The 16,839-nt window shown below is 45.4% G+C and overlaps 1 protein-coding gene across 1 annotated transcript in view; it reads left to right on the top strand.

The window, feature by feature from the left end:
• Positions 1-16,839, top strand: part of CREB3L2 (cAMP responsive element binding protein 3 like 2) — a 107,786-nt gene that overhangs the window by 74,861 nt on the left and 16,086 nt on the right. The window contains exons 3-8 of the mRNA XM_006173066.3: positions 2,287-2,462; positions 3,972-4,059; positions 7,463-7,647; positions 9,735-9,881; positions 11,119-11,177; positions 12,472-12,540. Coding sequence (XP_006173128.1) covers positions 2,287-2,462; positions 3,972-4,059; positions 7,463-7,647; positions 9,735-9,881; positions 11,119-11,177; positions 12,472-12,540 — 724 coding nt within the window. The remainder of the gene's footprint in view (positions 1-2,286; positions 2,463-3,971; positions 4,060-7,462; positions 7,648-9,734; positions 9,882-11,118; positions 11,178-12,471; positions 12,541-16,839) is intronic.

The raw sequence follows: 16,839 nt of genomic DNA, 5'->3' as shown, positions 1-16,839 counted from the left end.
TGTCCTGCAGTCTCTGTCTCTGATACAGCAGATTACATTTATATTAAAAAAAATTTTAAATGGGGGTATAGGACACTGAGCATTCAGAATATAAACTATCTTGACCTATTTTATAAATGGTGTGCTTTGGGAATGGCTTAGTTCTATTGGAAGAACTGATTTCATTACCTGTCTTCCTTTGCCTTGTAATCTTGTATTCACTTTTTTGTATTTATTTTTGCCTTTTCTTTTGTGCCTTGGAAATTAAGTTTCATCACAGTAATCCTAACTGCACAGCCAGGGGTCTAGTCTAGCCTTATCTCATCATTTCTTGGTAATTACATGTGGCCTTTTTCTCAGGGATGCCTCCTTATTGTTAATTTTAATAAATCAGAGGCTGTATTTCATCTTACTATCTCTCTTCCAGTCTCTGCTAGGGATAAATATTGCTCAATGTGGACAGTCTATAAGTGTTGACAAAGCAGAAGTATCAACACATCACTGCTAAATGGAGAAAGTGTGGCCTCTGCTCTCTTGCTCGCTCTCTCACTCTCTCTCCAACCCCTCCCCACGTCTGTCCTGAACATGTCTTGCAGGTGACAGAGACTTCTTGTTCCTAAGCTCCTTTTGGGAGGGGCACTGGCATTAGAAACTTCATTAGGCTCCTCATCCAGTTGCTTCTCTAAGCTGGGCTGGGGCGCCCGTCTGGCCAGTAGGATTCTGCATCAAGTACAGTGTGGTCTCCATCCTCTGGCTGCTGGCAAAAGGCCCTTTGTTTCCTGCCCCTCCCCCTCAGCCAGGATGTGGTGCACACGCTGAGAGTGATGGAAATTCCCCCATCACCCACAGCCCTCAGCAGTTCCACAGAACTAGCTCTAAAAGCAAACCATCTTCAACCAATCTAAGTCTTGTCCGTCTTTATTGTGCCTCAGGAAATAAATTGGGGCTGGAATAATTAATCAAGTCAATGATAAGCTGGATTTAGGGGAAAATCATTTACCTCGGTGAATATGAATCTAACCTTTCCCTGTGTTTGAAGGAAGTTGCTTATGAAATACAACTTTAATAATTGTGAACTTCAGCTTTTAGCTTCCATGCCCACTCTCCCACTGGCCCCTGATGGTTCTGAATGACGCTCGTGTACCTTTTCATAAGAAAACTTGAGCCCAAATCATGAGTGTAATTCACAGTGTGAACAACTTTGCTCCCCTGTGTAGAAATAGTTCACTAGGCATGAGGGGTGTATATTTAAGTGTTTTCATAAAGCCAGGGAGCATGTCTTTATTTTAGCCTCGTTTTGGAAAACTGGTGTCAGATGAGGAATGCTGACTTTGGGAATCTCTGACTTGCTTTTTTTTGTTCTGCATCTTTTTGCAGCCTTCTTGCTGTTTCCTTTCCTGCCCTCCTCCCTCCTTTCCCGGGGCTGTGCAAGGTACCGGCTCTGAGTACGTTGGTAAGAAGTGCAGGTACCATGCAGGCTCCCAGGAGAACGTGCGCTGAGAGAGAAAGGGGCTTTTGTGTGCTCTGCGCTGTTGCTTTGTTGAGATCCCCAGGCCTGTGATCATCACAAAAGCCAGAGGCCAAGACCCAGACTTGGCAAGAGGCAGCCTTTTCCTCTGGATGAGTATTTCATCCATTTCAACAAGGAGCAGATGTCTGTAACAAACTCTGAAGTTTCCTAGAGGGCTTCCTGCTGGAAGTTGAGGTCAGGTGTAAGGCAAAAGTGAGGTTGTAGGGAAGCAGACAAGGACCAAGGACAGGGAGTGAGAAGGAAAAAAAGAAAGAAAACAAATAACCATCCACTGGGGAGAAGGAAGAAACCTAACCATTGTCTCCAGTCCTGTCTCCTGAGACCCTGGTTGTCAACCATTCACTTCTTTTATTCTTATTTTTAAATGCACTTATTTATTGGTTTATTTTTGAATAGATAGCATGTTCATTTGGTTTGAAAATGAAAAAGTACAAAACACTACCCACTGAAGTTCCCCCTCCTGACCTATTCCCCATCCACCCAGTCCCCTTGCTGCTCTGCCCAGGAAGCCAACTTTCTTTCTGTTACGTGTATCCCTCCAGAATTACTTTAGGCATACTTATGCTCAAGTGAATATGAGCATAGACTCTTACTTTGCCATTCATTTCTTTATCAATTTATCTCCTCTCTCACATCCTCATTTTATTTACTTTTATCCTACTCTCAACAATTCTTTCTTGGAGGTTTTTTTGGAGGAGAAAGATCAGTAGTCATTTACTTTACTTACACCTGAGGCCCTGCACAGATTCATATGTGTGCTTGTCTTTTTCCCACAGATGAAGTGGAGAGTGAGAAATGGTACCTGTCTACAGACTTTCCATCAACAACCATCAAGACAGAGCCGATTACAGATGAGCCGCCCTCGGGACTTGTTCCTTCTGTCACTCTGACCATCACAGCCATCTCCACCCCTTTTGAAAAGGAGGAACCCCCTCTGGAAATGAACACTGGGGTACACTCCCTTTTCTTCCATGTAAACAGATTGGGTCAAAAGATACAGATCCTCATTCTCCAGTAAAGCATTTAATCTTTTTGGAGCTAGTGTATGTTTAAGGATATATAGTCCTATGTGTAGGTATGTATGTACAAATGTATTTATGTGTATATCAAGGATATGTTGATTTGGTGTCAACATTGGTTATATCACTTTCTTTAAAGGCATTGTCCAGAAAAATTGGTAGAAAGTCTGATTTAATTTTTTCTATGATTGCTGTTGTAAAATTAAAAAAAAAAAAAATGGATATCCATGGTGGAAAAAAAAATTCTCCATGGGATTGATTTTTAAGCCAGTGGAAAGGGAGCAGTTACAGTGATGGTGCAGTCCATGGCTTTCTGTGCCATGGCTGTAGGGGTGCTATTTCCTGTGGAGTGTTTTACTTTCCTAGAGCAGTGCTGAGTTGCCCTGACTTAATTCAGAGATTGCCCCCCTACCAATTCTTATTGTATTTCCTGTGGGAAACGTAAGAAATTCGGAATTTCTTCCTCGCTCATTTCCATGCCCACAGCAAGTAGAATTTAGTTTTACTCCACCTTCTCTTTGGTATTTCCAGGCTCTGGTGATGGACCAGAGTATTACTTGAATGTCTTCTTCCAGATACTGGAATCCAGCCCTAAGTTTCCTTAAGTTCAAAGCCACAGGTCATAAACAATGACCCCACTAACGTAGGTTAAGTCAGATCTCCTCTGAGCAAAGTGTAGTAGTCCATCTGTCCAGGAAAAGGTAACACAGAAGCAGGGGAGCCACTAAAACTTCACTGCATACTCACTCCTTGTGCTCTTTTGCATCCCACCTGGGTGGAAGATGAGGGGCTGTGGACAGACCACCTGCGCTGCCGTGTACAATTCCTTTCTCCACAGCTACCTGAGTCTGTTTACTGGACCAGGCTTTGGCAGTATGTATTAGTCTCCTCGCTCCATGAGATTTTAGTTCAGTTCCTTTTTAAGCATGTGACTAAGAAAGGTCAGGATCATGGCCTTGCACCCCACGCATGAGCCAGGTACCTTTCCTCCTTTCCGGCCCAAGTGTTTCATGGTTAGGTGTTGTCAGTTGTCAGGAAGCCTGAAGAGGCTGGATGCAGCACAATTCACACAGTTCCTGCCTCGGGACACAGTGCTGGAAGCCTGCAACCCTTTAAAAATGTACCAGACTATTTTGTGATAAAATGCCTTCTATATTACCATAAAAACAGGAGAAAGAAGCACTGATAAGTGAGTCCGGGGTTCTTAATTTTAGAATTCTGAGGATTCCATCCCCTATAATGCCCAGATTGGTGACGAGGGAAAGGTTAAGGACTGAAACACCTCCCTGCTCAAGAAGCAGCCTGCCCTCAGCCAGGCCTCCTCCAACCCCAGAGAAGCAGGACTGCCCTGGGAGGGAGACAGATGACAAATAGCTCCCTGGGGTGTTTCTTCGGGTTTGTTAATTGGTTTTTAAAGACTGTGTTTGAAATTCTTCCTTTAGGTTGATTCCTCGTGCCAGACAGTTATTCCTAAGATTAAGCTGGAGCCTCATGAAGTGGATCAGTTCCTAAACTTCTCTCCTAAAGAAGGTCTGTCTGCCCTCTCCTCTGGGTTTAGAGATGTGGGTGCACCATCTAAAGAGATGGGGAGTGTGGGAGACAGTGCTGGGGTTAATTTGTACCAAAGGCATAGCTTGCTTTACAAAATAGCTCTGTTCTTGATTCTAAATACAGACTTTGAAAGCTACATTTTATTTTCCCAGATATGTATATGCTTAATTTCCAGCTAAATCTTTAACTTTTGCTTCTAGTCGGGGTGACTTTTCAGCCTGTTTTTAGACGACTGTGACTAGGGTGCTGATGAACATGGATCTGCCCTGAAAATAAAACCCAGCTCCCTGCCCTGCAGTGAGGATCAGTAGAAGCAAATAGGCAAACATCCACAAAGGCACCTTGCTTGTTTAAAACAAGTCCAGTTTAAACCCCTAGTAAAATGAATTCACAGGGTATCTGATCCATTCAGCGTTTTTAAATGTTAATTGTCGGTGACAGTAGTTGCAAAGAGGCTTCTGTATTCATACATCCCACCTGGCTTCTTGCCATCCGTTTAGAATTAAGTAATGTCACACCTGACCTTGTCATACTCTCACTTTTTTCTTTCTCTGAGTCAGTTTCTTGTCCTCATATGAAACCCATAGTTAGGAATCCTGAACGCAGACCTCTAAGTCTCATGGACCCTAGGAAACTCTCTCAGCCTTTTTTATTAAGCTACTTTGCACAGATCCTGCCCTTAATTCTGTACCTTCAGACACGCCATCCCCTCCCTTTTTACTTATACTTTCAGTACAAGGTCAGAAGGACAGCTCATCAGTGAGGTCAACAAATAAGAAATCAGTATATGCGCTTGTCACAGAAAAGGTACCTGAGCTCTGGTGTAGACGTAAAGTCCAGATGTTCTATATGAGCAGTTCTCATGGAAGCATAGGCTGCCTTCAGCCCACCAGACATATACTCAGGATTTGATTTGATAAAGGCATTTATCTTTATCATCAGTAAGGAAAGGATTCAGTTTTTAAAATTAGTAATACTGGCTAAACTCCAGATTGAGACAATGCTTCTTTTCCCTGAGTGAGACACATTTTAGTGCCTTTCAGCTCTCTATACTGCTCTAAAGTAATTCCTTTCATTTTTATGAAATGGGTTATGGCCATCAAATACACCTTGCTCTTTTCACCTGTGTTGCAATATGCTTCAGAAAGTGTCATAACTGTAACAGTCGGTCCTGTAGTGGCTTCAGAATCTGGAGAAGAAGAATTTCCGGAGTAAAGTAAATGGCCTTCCTTCCTCATTATCCTAGATAAACAGGGAGGAGGAAATTCGATATCCTTGAATGCAGCAGGGCTTCTAGGCAAAGTAGCTGGTTGTCCCCAGCCCTGTCAGTAAGTAACCCAAGAGCAACATTTCAAGTGATATTTAGAAATCTGATACTGAGGCACCTGTGGCCAGGGCAAGAGCTCTTAATAAGCAGGTAAGACGAGATTCCAGTTTGCTTCACTTTTCCTGCCTGGCCATTTCCATTTTTTGTGGAGCACCTTCTGCTTGGAAAGGAGAAAAGTATGAGAATAATTTGGACTGTGCCTAGTGAACGGGAGGGGACTCTTGGCTGGTTCTCCAGGATCTCCCAGCTCAGCACGGCAGGCAGATTCGGTTCTGCAGCACCAAACTGGAAGTGGTTAGGAGAGCTCCACCAACGAGAGCTTGGGAGGGGGGATTTTTATAAAGAAAAGGTGGAAGTAAGGAATTATTGGTTGGCTATAACTTAGAGCCCAGCTGGCTGTTTGTGACTGGTTGTCCCTAGGCTTCAGTTTGGTAACCTTGAGGCATTCACAGGCTCATATTTTGGTTTGCCTGTGGAGGCCACCAGAGCACTGGAGCTACCCCAGTCTAATGACCTCCTTGCTTAATTCATCTGACACCGCAAGACGCAGAGGTGTTCATGGCATTGGGAAAACCTTGGTTAACACTCTCAGGACTCCTCCTTTCTAGGTGAGCACATATTTAAGGCATGTACCTATCCTCTGGCTGCCGAGAACTGTTGACAGGGGAGTTGGCAACAGAGGTGTGTAGGATTGGTTTAGAATATTCTTTAGCTTTAAAAGCGCCGTAGACTAAAAACCCAGGGAGCTCTTCAGCAGAGAAAAAGGGAAGTATCTAGTGAAAAACAGTTATATTAGAAAGAGAAAAGAGAAGGGTTTGGGTAAAAGTGAGAAAAAAATGTGTGCTGTGAATGGGGGTGGAGGCGAAGGGGGTGGCAGAGAGAGACATCACATGTGGTTACCTGGGGTATTCAGTAGGTGAGAGAGCTGTCTGGTTGCAGCTTGTCACCTCCAAAGGCAGCTGTGGGGGTGGGGTGGGAGTGGGGGAGTCCTTTTTCTTAGTCTCAGAAAGGTCCTTTCCATGAATAGTGAGGACTTTCCACGGCCCCAAGCCATTCTCTGGCCGAGCAACCCCAGGTATACGTGAGGCACCCAGGCACCTTGCCCAGTGCAGAGCTGCTGCGCTAGAGGCTCTGTTGTCCTGGGGGCCCCAGCATGGGTGTGGAGTGAAAGGCTTACCCAAGGTCCTGATCCTTGGGTCAGGGACGGTGCCTGGCTCTCAAGGTGTTTCAGCACAGCGCAAAGATCTGCAGGTCAGAAAAAGTGTCAGACCCCAAAACTCTTTGGCCAGCTTGATCTCCCAGCAGGTTCTCCCACTCAGGAACCCATCCCTGCTGCCCTGGAAATACATGATCTACACCATCTAAGGCTCAAAGGCCCCGGCAAAGCATGAGTGTGCCTCCCTGAGGAGAGGCAAAGGCTGGACTCAGGTGATGGGGGACTTTGCAGGAGAAAGCCCCTCCCCATCCAGTTTGTCTTTCAGTGCCTACCTATCTATCTGCAGATGGATTGGGTATTTTATGAACCAAGAATGCCTGGCATCTGGCCTGTGGGCCCTACCAGGCACATTCCTCCCGAAACAAATGAGCTTTTCGCAAACTCTCACCGGCTCCCAGCTTTTGCTCTTTTTTTTTTTTTTTTTAAAGATCATAATACGTTAATATAGTTTACAGGTCAAACTATGGACACTACGTGAAATGAGCAGAGGGAAAGTTACGGCAGGACTGTCCCTATCTACTCTGATTTCTGCCTTCCTTACATCATAATTTTGTTAGTTTCTTATATATTTTCCAGAGTTTCTTATGTAAATACAAGCAAATAGGAGCCTGTATTGTCTCTCCCTTTTCATACAGAAGGAGGGCTACCGCATACACCGTTCTGCACCTTGATTTAGTTCCCTCCCTTATCTTTGTACATCCACACCCACCTGGAGAGTCCCCATTCTTTTGTTCTGCTACCCTGGGCTCCACTGTATGGATGCTTAATGGTTCTTTTAACTGCCCCCAAGTCCTGCTTCATTGCTCCCTGATGGATGCCATCCATTCTCTTTCCCGCAGGCTCCGTGGACCACCTGCACTTACCGCCCACCCCTCCCAGCAGCCACAGCAGCGACTCGGAGGGCAGCCTGAGCCCCAGCCCACGCCTGCACCCCTTCGGCCTGCCGCAGACCCACAGCCCTGCCAGGGCCCCGGCGCGGGCCACCTCAGCGCTCGCCAGCTCCCCGCTCCTCACCGCACCCCACGTGAGTGTTCACCACATCCCCGGACTCAGACTCTCCCCATTCTGTCGTTGGGAGCCTCACCCAGAGTGGGTGCCATTTGGGGCCACTTGGCTTTTATTCCTGTAGGAAGTTTTAGGTCTTAACTGCTAAAGCTGGGAGGTAACAGTCTTAAAGAACATTTTCTAAGTGCTGTCTGTGGTCTCGTAGACACATAGCTAACTAACACATTCTCCTCCTTTTCTGTGCACACTTCTGGTTTTTATTCATATGTTTATTTTACATAGCTATAAGCATGAGGAATAAAAATGTGTTGTTATTCTTCTCAAATTTATATCACAAATATTTACCATCAATTTAAGTGGTCTTTATGACCTATGATAGGAAATAACTTATTTTTTAAGTAAGCAGTCTTTGATGAACTTAAAAATCTCTCCAACAGTAAACTCTTTGATGTCTGATAAAGCTCAAAGATATTGTTTAACCCTTTTCGCCCGAGGTACAACTCTTAACCCAGTGACTCAGGATAGAAATCATGACATCATTCATCCCTCACATAAGTAATTTTTCCAAATAAAAAATAGGGATAGATAATTAACTTCTTATTGTCCTGAATAGTCAATTGATTTCTATGAAGATTTAAAAATGATACACCAGAAACTAACACAGGATTGTAGTCAACTATACTTCAATTAAAAAAATAAATAAAAAATAAAAATTATAGTCAACCTTATTGAATTTATAATATCATGTAGAGCAAATTTAAATGGAATAAGATATTTTAAAGTTCTTATAAGAACCATGTATCAATTAACACAATTTTGAAAATTTGAAGTTCTAGATCTGTGTTGACATTCTTATGTATCACTATTACTGAGACCCAGGGAATGAACTCTTTCCACTCCATCTCCACCTCCTCACCTCTAACCCTTCACTCTTTTGATTACTGAAATGGTGTTCATCTTGTGGATCTGTGGGGTTCTACCACATACAGTCCATTCCACATGGTCATGGAGGAAACCCTCCCCATATCATACCCTGGCTCAACAACCGTGCCATGTTTCACTATTATCTGTTGGCATCAAGCCCTAATACCTCTGCTGGGTACCAACACCCTCCGAATGTGCCCAACCTGCTGCTGCTTCAAGAATTCCTCGCGCCTCTGTGCAGAGTGGCTTCTTCAGTTACTTTTCACAATACTGCCTTTTGTTGGAATGCCCTCCTCTCTCTATGCAAATCATCCCCTTTCTTTCAGGAGGCCCAAATCAAGTCTTATCTGCTACCCTAAGCCTTCCCTTATCACACAGACTCATCTAAGTGTTCTCATTCTCCACGTTTTTAATGCACCTTGAGTAAATTAATGTTACAGTCTAGCATTTAATTGCTCTCATTCTCTCATGTGTGTCAATTCAGTCTCCGTCCTGATCATTAGCTATTTTAGAGACAGAGTTTGTTTGGATTCCTCAGTGCCTTTAACACAGAGCTAATATGCACTAGGTACTCTGTTGGACTAATTATAAACACGTTCTAACACAGGTTAAATGACATGAGCTGCAGTTCTCATCTCCACTGATGATGGATGTCCTGGGGCTGTGCTGACCAATGACTTCCATGGAACGTGCCTACAGGCATATCCCTGGGAGTCCTGGCCCCTTAGCTATAAGTGAAGGTCAAGAAGTGACTCCTAGTGTGTAAAGAGCATCTTGCAAAATGGCATTTTCAGGAGAACAGCAAAATTCTCCCACAGACAGAGCTGCAAGTGAATCCCTCATCACGCCAAGGCCAGGAAATCTCTAGGGACATGGGAAACAAATTCTATCCTTTAATTTTGACGTTTTAGCCAGTGGGGTACTTCTAGGAAATCATGGGTGGTTGTTTCTTTACCTGCTCCCTTAAATTACATTCCTTGGGTTGTAACACTCACATGTGAGTGTCTTCTCCATTTTTGCTTCCACTTCAAAGTACCCATTTCTCACCAAAACACAGAGGCACCCTTTGCCCTTAGCCATTTGCGAGATATCACAACAGACCCTTCTCACCCCTCAGGAGGTGTTTCTCTGATGCGCCTGGCTGTTCCTCTTTGACCCTTTTGTTCTCCTTGGTCTGCACAGAAGCTGCAGGGATCAGGCCCCCTGGTCCTGACAGAGGAGGAGAAGAGGACCCTGATTGCTGAGGGTTATCCCATCCCCACCAAGTTGCCCCTGACAAAATCGGAGGAGAAGGCCCTAAAGAAAATCCGGAGGAAAATCAAGAATAAGGTAAGCCCTTCAAATCCAGACACTTCTGGGAGCAGAGACAGTGAGCAGAATCAAGCCCGCGTGCCCGCCCGCCCTCCCTTCCCAGCGGCCAACACTGGCCTGTCCCATGGTGGGGACCAAGGCTTGCCCCATCTTCCTCCAGCCCCTCCATCCATCCTCTGGTCAGCGGGCCCCCAGATCAGGGGTGCACACTTAATGGTGCCCAGGATGACCCATTCGGGGGTGGGAGGAAATTTTACGGTGTTTAAATCTCAGCCTTAAAAGTTTCTGTTTTATGATATACACAGGTATTTCTCTCTGGTAGGCATGCATATAATTTACAAAAAATAAATATAGATAAATATATTATGGGTGCTTAATTTTTTTTGATAAGGTTTTTGATAAAAAAAAAAAAATTCTGCAGGCCACTCTTCTATACTTGGGTCCAGCAGTCTCCTGGTCCTCAGCGCCTACAGTGCAAATCGGGGAGGGTGAGGCCCAGGGGCATGCCTTGGACAAGGGCAGAGCAAGAGGGAGGAGGCCAAGGGAAGAAGTTATAATTCTTCATCCATGTGCAGAACCACCAGAGAATTCTTATATAACAAACCCCAACTGTCTCATTTTATTTATTTCTTTTTTCTGGTTTCTACAGATGTGATTTATTTGCATAATTTCTTTCCTTTAAGATTTTTTTTCATCAGCAACTTTTTTAAATTGATTTATAATCATTTTACAATGCTGTGTCAAATTCTAGCATAGAGCACAATTTTTCAGTTATACATGAACATATATATATTCATTGTCACATTTTTTTCTCTGTGAGCTACCATAAGATCTTGTATATATTTCCCTGTGCTATACAGTATAATCTTGTTTATCTATTCTACCATTTTGAAATCCCAGTCTATCCCTTCCCACCCCCTGCCCCTCATTTTATATATTGGAGTTGAGCCAACTAGGTCCATGGAGTTGAAATCATTTATCTGAGACCATACAGATGGTTCATGACCCCCATGTTCTGGTCTGACTCCTGGACCACTGTGCTCGCTGGGGACCTCATCTGTTGGAAAGCAGATGAGAATATCGGTGGGCTAAAACCAGAGAGGACAGAAGACATGAGTAGATGAGTCAGCAGGTTAAGCAAAAGGGAAGTGGCAACAAGAGTGAGCAGGGCTTTTGTGATTTCTGTGTGAATGTCCTCCTGTCATTCTTTTACTGGTTTACTGGTATAATCCTTTTTCCTCCCCTTACATTGCAGATTTCTGCTCAAGAAAGTAGGAGAAAGAAGAAAGAATACATGGACAGCCTGGAGAAAAAGTGAGCCTCCTGTCAAACTGGTTGCATGTACTGGGCCATCACGGAGAGGAATCTGAGCGCAGAGCATCTGTTTTTCACGAGAAGGGGGTTCAGATCCTCATTCTGGTTCCCAGTAAAGTTCCCTGGTTTATCAGCTATGTTTTGCCTGCCACCTAGTGGTTTTTAGAAAGGAAGCTTATAAGTATAGCAAGAAATAAAAAGTACATTCAATCTTAGTAGGCATTTGTACTGTTTCCAACCAAGGGTCCTTGAGACCTTGAAAGCTCCCTTTCAAATAGGTACAAATACTAACACTGACGCACATTCCTGGACCCCTCAGATGAGAGGCCCTGTTTTGGCAGGAAGGAGCAGCACTAATTACTCAGCTCCTGCTGGCCACACTCCCTCATACCCAGAGGAAGCAACAGGGAGTGAAGTAAGGCAGGCTGGCGTTCTTTATTTTCTGTCCCCTATAATTCATGCTAGAGGAGAGTGACTTTTCAGAAAAACACTTGAAAGCACCTTTTGTTCTTCTGAGCAGCCTGGAACATCAGGAAGGCTGTTAGAAAAATGTAAATGAAATACAATTTTGTATTAGCCCTAGAAAACAGTTTTCCCACTGAGTAATGAATATCATTTTAAGATGGGAATGAGGCCCCAGACCCAGAAATGAATCTTCATGTGTATCTGACAAGAGGAGTGATTGGTGGGTCCCAGCTGTTTCTCAAAGTTCCTACTGAAAGTCAGCGTTTCTACCTCCTGATTTAGGTATTGGTGGGACAGCGTTAAGCAGTCCCTTTCTGTTCATTATTTTCCATAGGCATCTGGGGTCAAAATGTTCGATAAAAATCTCTCCGTGGCCTCTTTGGGGCATTCCTGCTCAGGCACCTGGATTACTTGTCTGGAGGTCCTGGGTTCTTGTCCTTTCCTCTCCCCCTGTGGCCGAGGATAACCGGCAGCATCCAGACCCTGCAGCCTAGAAGGAGAAAGATGGTGCACTGAGAGCAAGCCGTACTAGACAGCTGAGAGAAACCAAGATTGGAACACCCTAAAAGAAGTTTACATTTTGTACCATCCCTGTTTATTTTCCATTACTGAGGCACTTGCTACTTACTCATCTTTCTCTTTATTGTTTTTCTTTTGTCTCCTCACCCTTCTTCCCAACTCAGGTTGACCAGGCTGTCTCCCTCACCTCCCTGGAGTAGCTGCTTCCCTGTCTTTTTTTCTCTGAATCCCACCTGCCTCCACCCCAGCTCCTGGCTTAGTGTTTGCTCTACTGATAAAACTAAGTTTCTTCTTTCTCTCTCCTCTTTAGGGTGGAGTCTTGTTCAACTGAGAACCTGGAGCTTCGGAAGAAGGTGGAGGTTCTGGAGAACACCAACAGGTGAGGGGCCCTGGAGTCAGGAGCTGATCCAACTGCCTGGTGGAAGGTGGAGAAGAGGGGGCAGATTGAGGATCGGAGCTGGGAGGCAGGCGGAGGAGGTGACACTGAAAGTGCAGTTGTGCCAGGAGCCTCCGGACGGCCGTACTCCTTCCACCTGTTCCTGCTGCGCGCACACATGTGCCTGTCCTTCACTTTCCTAAAATGTGTGGGATGATGAAGAGGCTGATTCTGACAAGGGCAATGATAAGGGGCTAAGGAAGAAGCTTGGAGAATAAGATCAGTGAGTCTGATTGTCCTGAAAATGACATCAGGCTTCAGAGGTGGACAAGGAGGGACCGGCCAATTTGAGTAATAAATGTTGTTTATTGGTGAAAAAAAGGAAGAGAAAACCAAGTTTGTTTTTTTAATTACTGTTTTTAAGAGTTAGTCAATGACATCGTAAGCCTATTTCATCCAGTAACGTAGGGCAGAGCGATTAACAAGGTCCTCTGGCACCTCCCGCGCCAGGTACTGTTTTCAGCACTTTACAAATATTAGCTCATTTAACCTCTGGGTCAAAATAAGCTGGTCCTATTATTCTCCCTGTTATACAGAGGTGGTCTCTGAGACTCAGAAAGGTTAGGTGATTTGCCCAAGGTCACACGAGAAATGCTAGTGCAGCATTTGAATGCAGGCAGTCTGGCCCAGAGCCTCCGTGTAGGAGAAGCGGATTGAGCTCCATCCTGAGTCACATGCAGGAGAAAGGGGTTAAGGGACAGGGTTGAGAAATGGCAGTTGGGGAGTTTCATCCAGACTGTGAGTGCTTGTACCTGGAGCCTCCCTATGCTTTGAAAATTAAAAGTGTTCATTAGTCAAGGGATCCTGGTGCCATGAGTTGTTATAGATCCAACAATCCCAGCAGAGGAAAATTGACTTTAAGGCAAGCAAAATATTAACACATCATTTTAAGGCTTAGCATTAATGCCTAATAACAATTTTGCAAATGTTTAGAGATCGGGTTAAATCTATTTGCATGTCATTTGATAAGAACATGAAATTTGGCTCCCATTTCCTAAATCTGCATGGTGCTGGTGCTCAAACAGCAGGCTAACATAGTCAGAAGGTAAAAATACCATCAGTGGAAAAGTGGACGCTGACCCCACTGGGTTTCCCCTCTGCATTTCTGGGAACATGTGCTCATGTAGCAGGTCAAGGACAGTCACCTCAAGTGCTCTGTAGACAAACAACAGAAGTTAAGTCAGTGTCACCAGCTCCATGTGGTATCACTTTGATCCCCCGAGGCAAAGGAGCTGGTTTCCAGTGCCACTTTAGGATTCCAGTTTCATGGTTGCCTTTGGCTATTAGTCTCCTGAGGCTTCATGCCTTCTTACCTCTGCCTTCGCTCCTGCCAGAGTAGTTCTCTGGATCCTGAACCCCCACCAGAGTCTGTGTCCATTTTGTTAGCATCCTGAGCAGATAGCGTTCCCACCCACCGTCCTAGAACTTGCTGCTGCAGAAGCCCCTTGTTCATGAGTGGGACAAATCCAGACCATGAATCGGTGGAAAGGGGAAGAGGGAATCAGTCCAAGATAACAACCTCTGAGTTTGGTCTTGTCTAGAGGTTCTGGATGTCATGTCTCCGTGTGGCCACATGGGGGTAGCAGAGGCACAAAGAGTAGTGAGTGCTTGTGCTGAGAAGGGCTTGCTGCCACCTGTTCTGGGAGAGGGCCCCCCTCTTCTCTCCAGGCTGACTGTGCTGTATCATATTCTTTAAACTTAAAAAGAAAAAAAAAACTCACCCATGTAATATATATCCATTGTAGGAAAAATTAGAAAATACAGTTTAAAAAGAAAAAAAGTCACAATCTTTTCACCCAGAGGGATGTTTACATTTTGGAGTGCTTTGTCTCTGTGTACTCATATTGTACATCCTCTTCTGTGATGAGCCTTCTTCATTTAACAAAAAACACTGGTCGTATCAGTAAATGTATGTCTACAGAATCCTTATTTCCATCAGATTTTGATACAGAGCTGTTACCGTGAGGAACACTGACATAAGCACATCAGATTCCATTTAACAACAGTCCAAGCTTTGCCAATTGTTTATATCTTTTAAAATAATGGCCGCAGCTGTTTTAACATGATATCAGTTATTTTACAATGTGAGTTACTGGGAGCGAGTGCATATTTGAGCTTGGGGTCAGCGTATCTCAGCACTGAGAGCCAGAGCTGGTGGTTTTCCTTCTGTCTTCTTCCCTGACTGTGTGGAAGCTTCTCCCAGCTATTTAACCTGCTGGAACCCCAACTGAATAAACAATCTACCTCATGCCATTGGTACCTCTGCTCTGTCCCTTGACTGTCAGGAAGCCTCCACTGTGTTTCCCCCGGAGGCCCTGTGTGAGATCTCCTCCCTCTTCAAAACTTACTGCTCCTAGAAGACAACCCTTTTATGGTGGTAGTGGTTAATAATCGATTAACCATAATCTCCCCACGGAAATCTGATCGGGGGCTCCTATGGTCATAATCTCTAAAGGCAGCAGGTTTTAATGTGTTTTGACTTGAGAAGTCGAGGAATAAAAGCAGAGCTGCTCTTGTTCAGACAATGAAGGGCCTGCCTTCCCTCCAGCTTCCTCTTCTCCCTCATCCTCCTGTTCCCTGACAAGGGCCCCTCCTAGCCCAGAGGACACTCCACTAGCCAGAGTGACTGTAATACAAACCAAGGACTGTAATACAAACTCCTGCCCTAAACCAGTCCTGAGGAGTTAGTGTTTGGGGCCTGCAGTAAGAGGAGACTTTCGGAACCTTTATTCGCATCACATCATGTGAGTGGCCCAGTGTTTGAACTAAGTACAGGGCTGGGCCCAGTGAACACACACCTGTGTTTGTGTTCTGGTCACGCTTCTTGTATTATCCTTCAGAGGGAGCTGGGCAGAGGTAGAGATGGCTGCTGGAAGTGGGCAGGATCCTGGGTCACCAGAAGTGGGGGGGGACACTTGGGTGCTGTTGCTTCACATAGCATGACAGTGGCAGAAAAGGCGAAGGGGTGCTCCTCAACCAAAATGAAGATAACAACACCTCTTTACTTCTCACTGCTTCTGTGCTCCACCGCACGCGGGGGATTTTCCACCTATCCAGAAGAGAACACGCACTTGGATTCCGAGTCAGTGCTGAATCTTTTCGCTTAGTGACCACCTAGCGTGGTATTGGCTTCTAGGTGAAAGGCCCTTTGATCTGGGCTCAGGAAGCTGGGAGAGGATAGGGGCAGGGAAGGAGACTTCTGCAGCCTTACCCCAGAGCTTCTCGGAGCAGCTGAGGGAAGGCACCTTCACACTTCCAAGCTTAGGTGACCCAGTGATGGCATGCATGCCACCAGAAAACGTGGGAGCTGAGAGTGAGATGGTTTCCCAGGGGCCCCTCCTTCCTGCGCTCAATCAGGAAGTACATTTGGACTTGTGAAGTCCAGGCGAAGCCGCACAGCTGCCGAAGGGTCTGCCTAGCCTTCCTTGCTGAGCATTCTTCTCTCTAAGCTGCAGGCTCTCTGAGTGGCCCTACCCTGGTCTCATTCTTCAGAAACTCTGTCTTTCCCCCACTACTTATAGCCTTTTCTTCAGCACAAGTGAAGCACACATACTGCTTATCCCATCCGTGTTAGGTGTTTGTGGTCCAGTTTGCCCCATTCATTTCTGTCTTTGCTCTTGTTAGTCCGTAGGACTGTGAGCCATGGTCCACAGCTCCGGCCTTGATTCGTAGACTCACAGGAGCTGAGACCTGAGCTTAGGGTGCCTTAGAGATCATCTCGTTTAACTGCTAATCAGTTCATCTTACAGACAGGGAAACTGAGGGCTGCTGAAGTTAAGGTCACCAAACATTTAGAGGCAGGACAGAGACTGGAACTTAGCCACTTACTTTTTAGACTGGTCTTTTCCTCAGTTTCTCTTGCTGGGGTTGAGCCTCTCTCTCTCCATGGACCACTGCCTTTCCCCAGCACAGGGCCAACCATAGATCCGAACAAGAGGGCCTCGCTTGGGATCCATGTTTTAGAGGATGCTGCCCTGGCTTTCCTCTAGCTGTGCCCCTCTCTGTGGGATGCATAGTCAGCAGGACCGAGGCCGCGTGTCTGTCTGGAGCTCTAACCTGGCTTTGGAGGGAGCTCGAGGGAGCAGATGTTGAGGGTACCAGTGGGCAGCATTTGCCTGGCTTGGGGAAGGTGGGGAGAGAAACCTTAGGTTGTATGGTATGTGTGGGATGTGGGCCTCTTTCCTTTCCTGGACCTCACACAAGTAGGGGACATGCTTGTCCTGACACGTATCTCTGTTGTTG

This window comes from Camelus ferus, chromosome 7 (assembly GCF_009834535.1).
Source record: "Camelus ferus isolate YT-003-E chromosome 7, BCGSAC_Cfer_1.0, whole genome shotgun sequence".
Lineage (NCBI taxonomy): Eukaryota > Metazoa > Chordata > Mammalia > Artiodactyla > Camelidae > Camelus > Camelus ferus.
The sequence above is the reverse complement of the archived record's forward strand: the minus strand, read 5'-3'. Positions and strand labels throughout refer to the sequence as shown.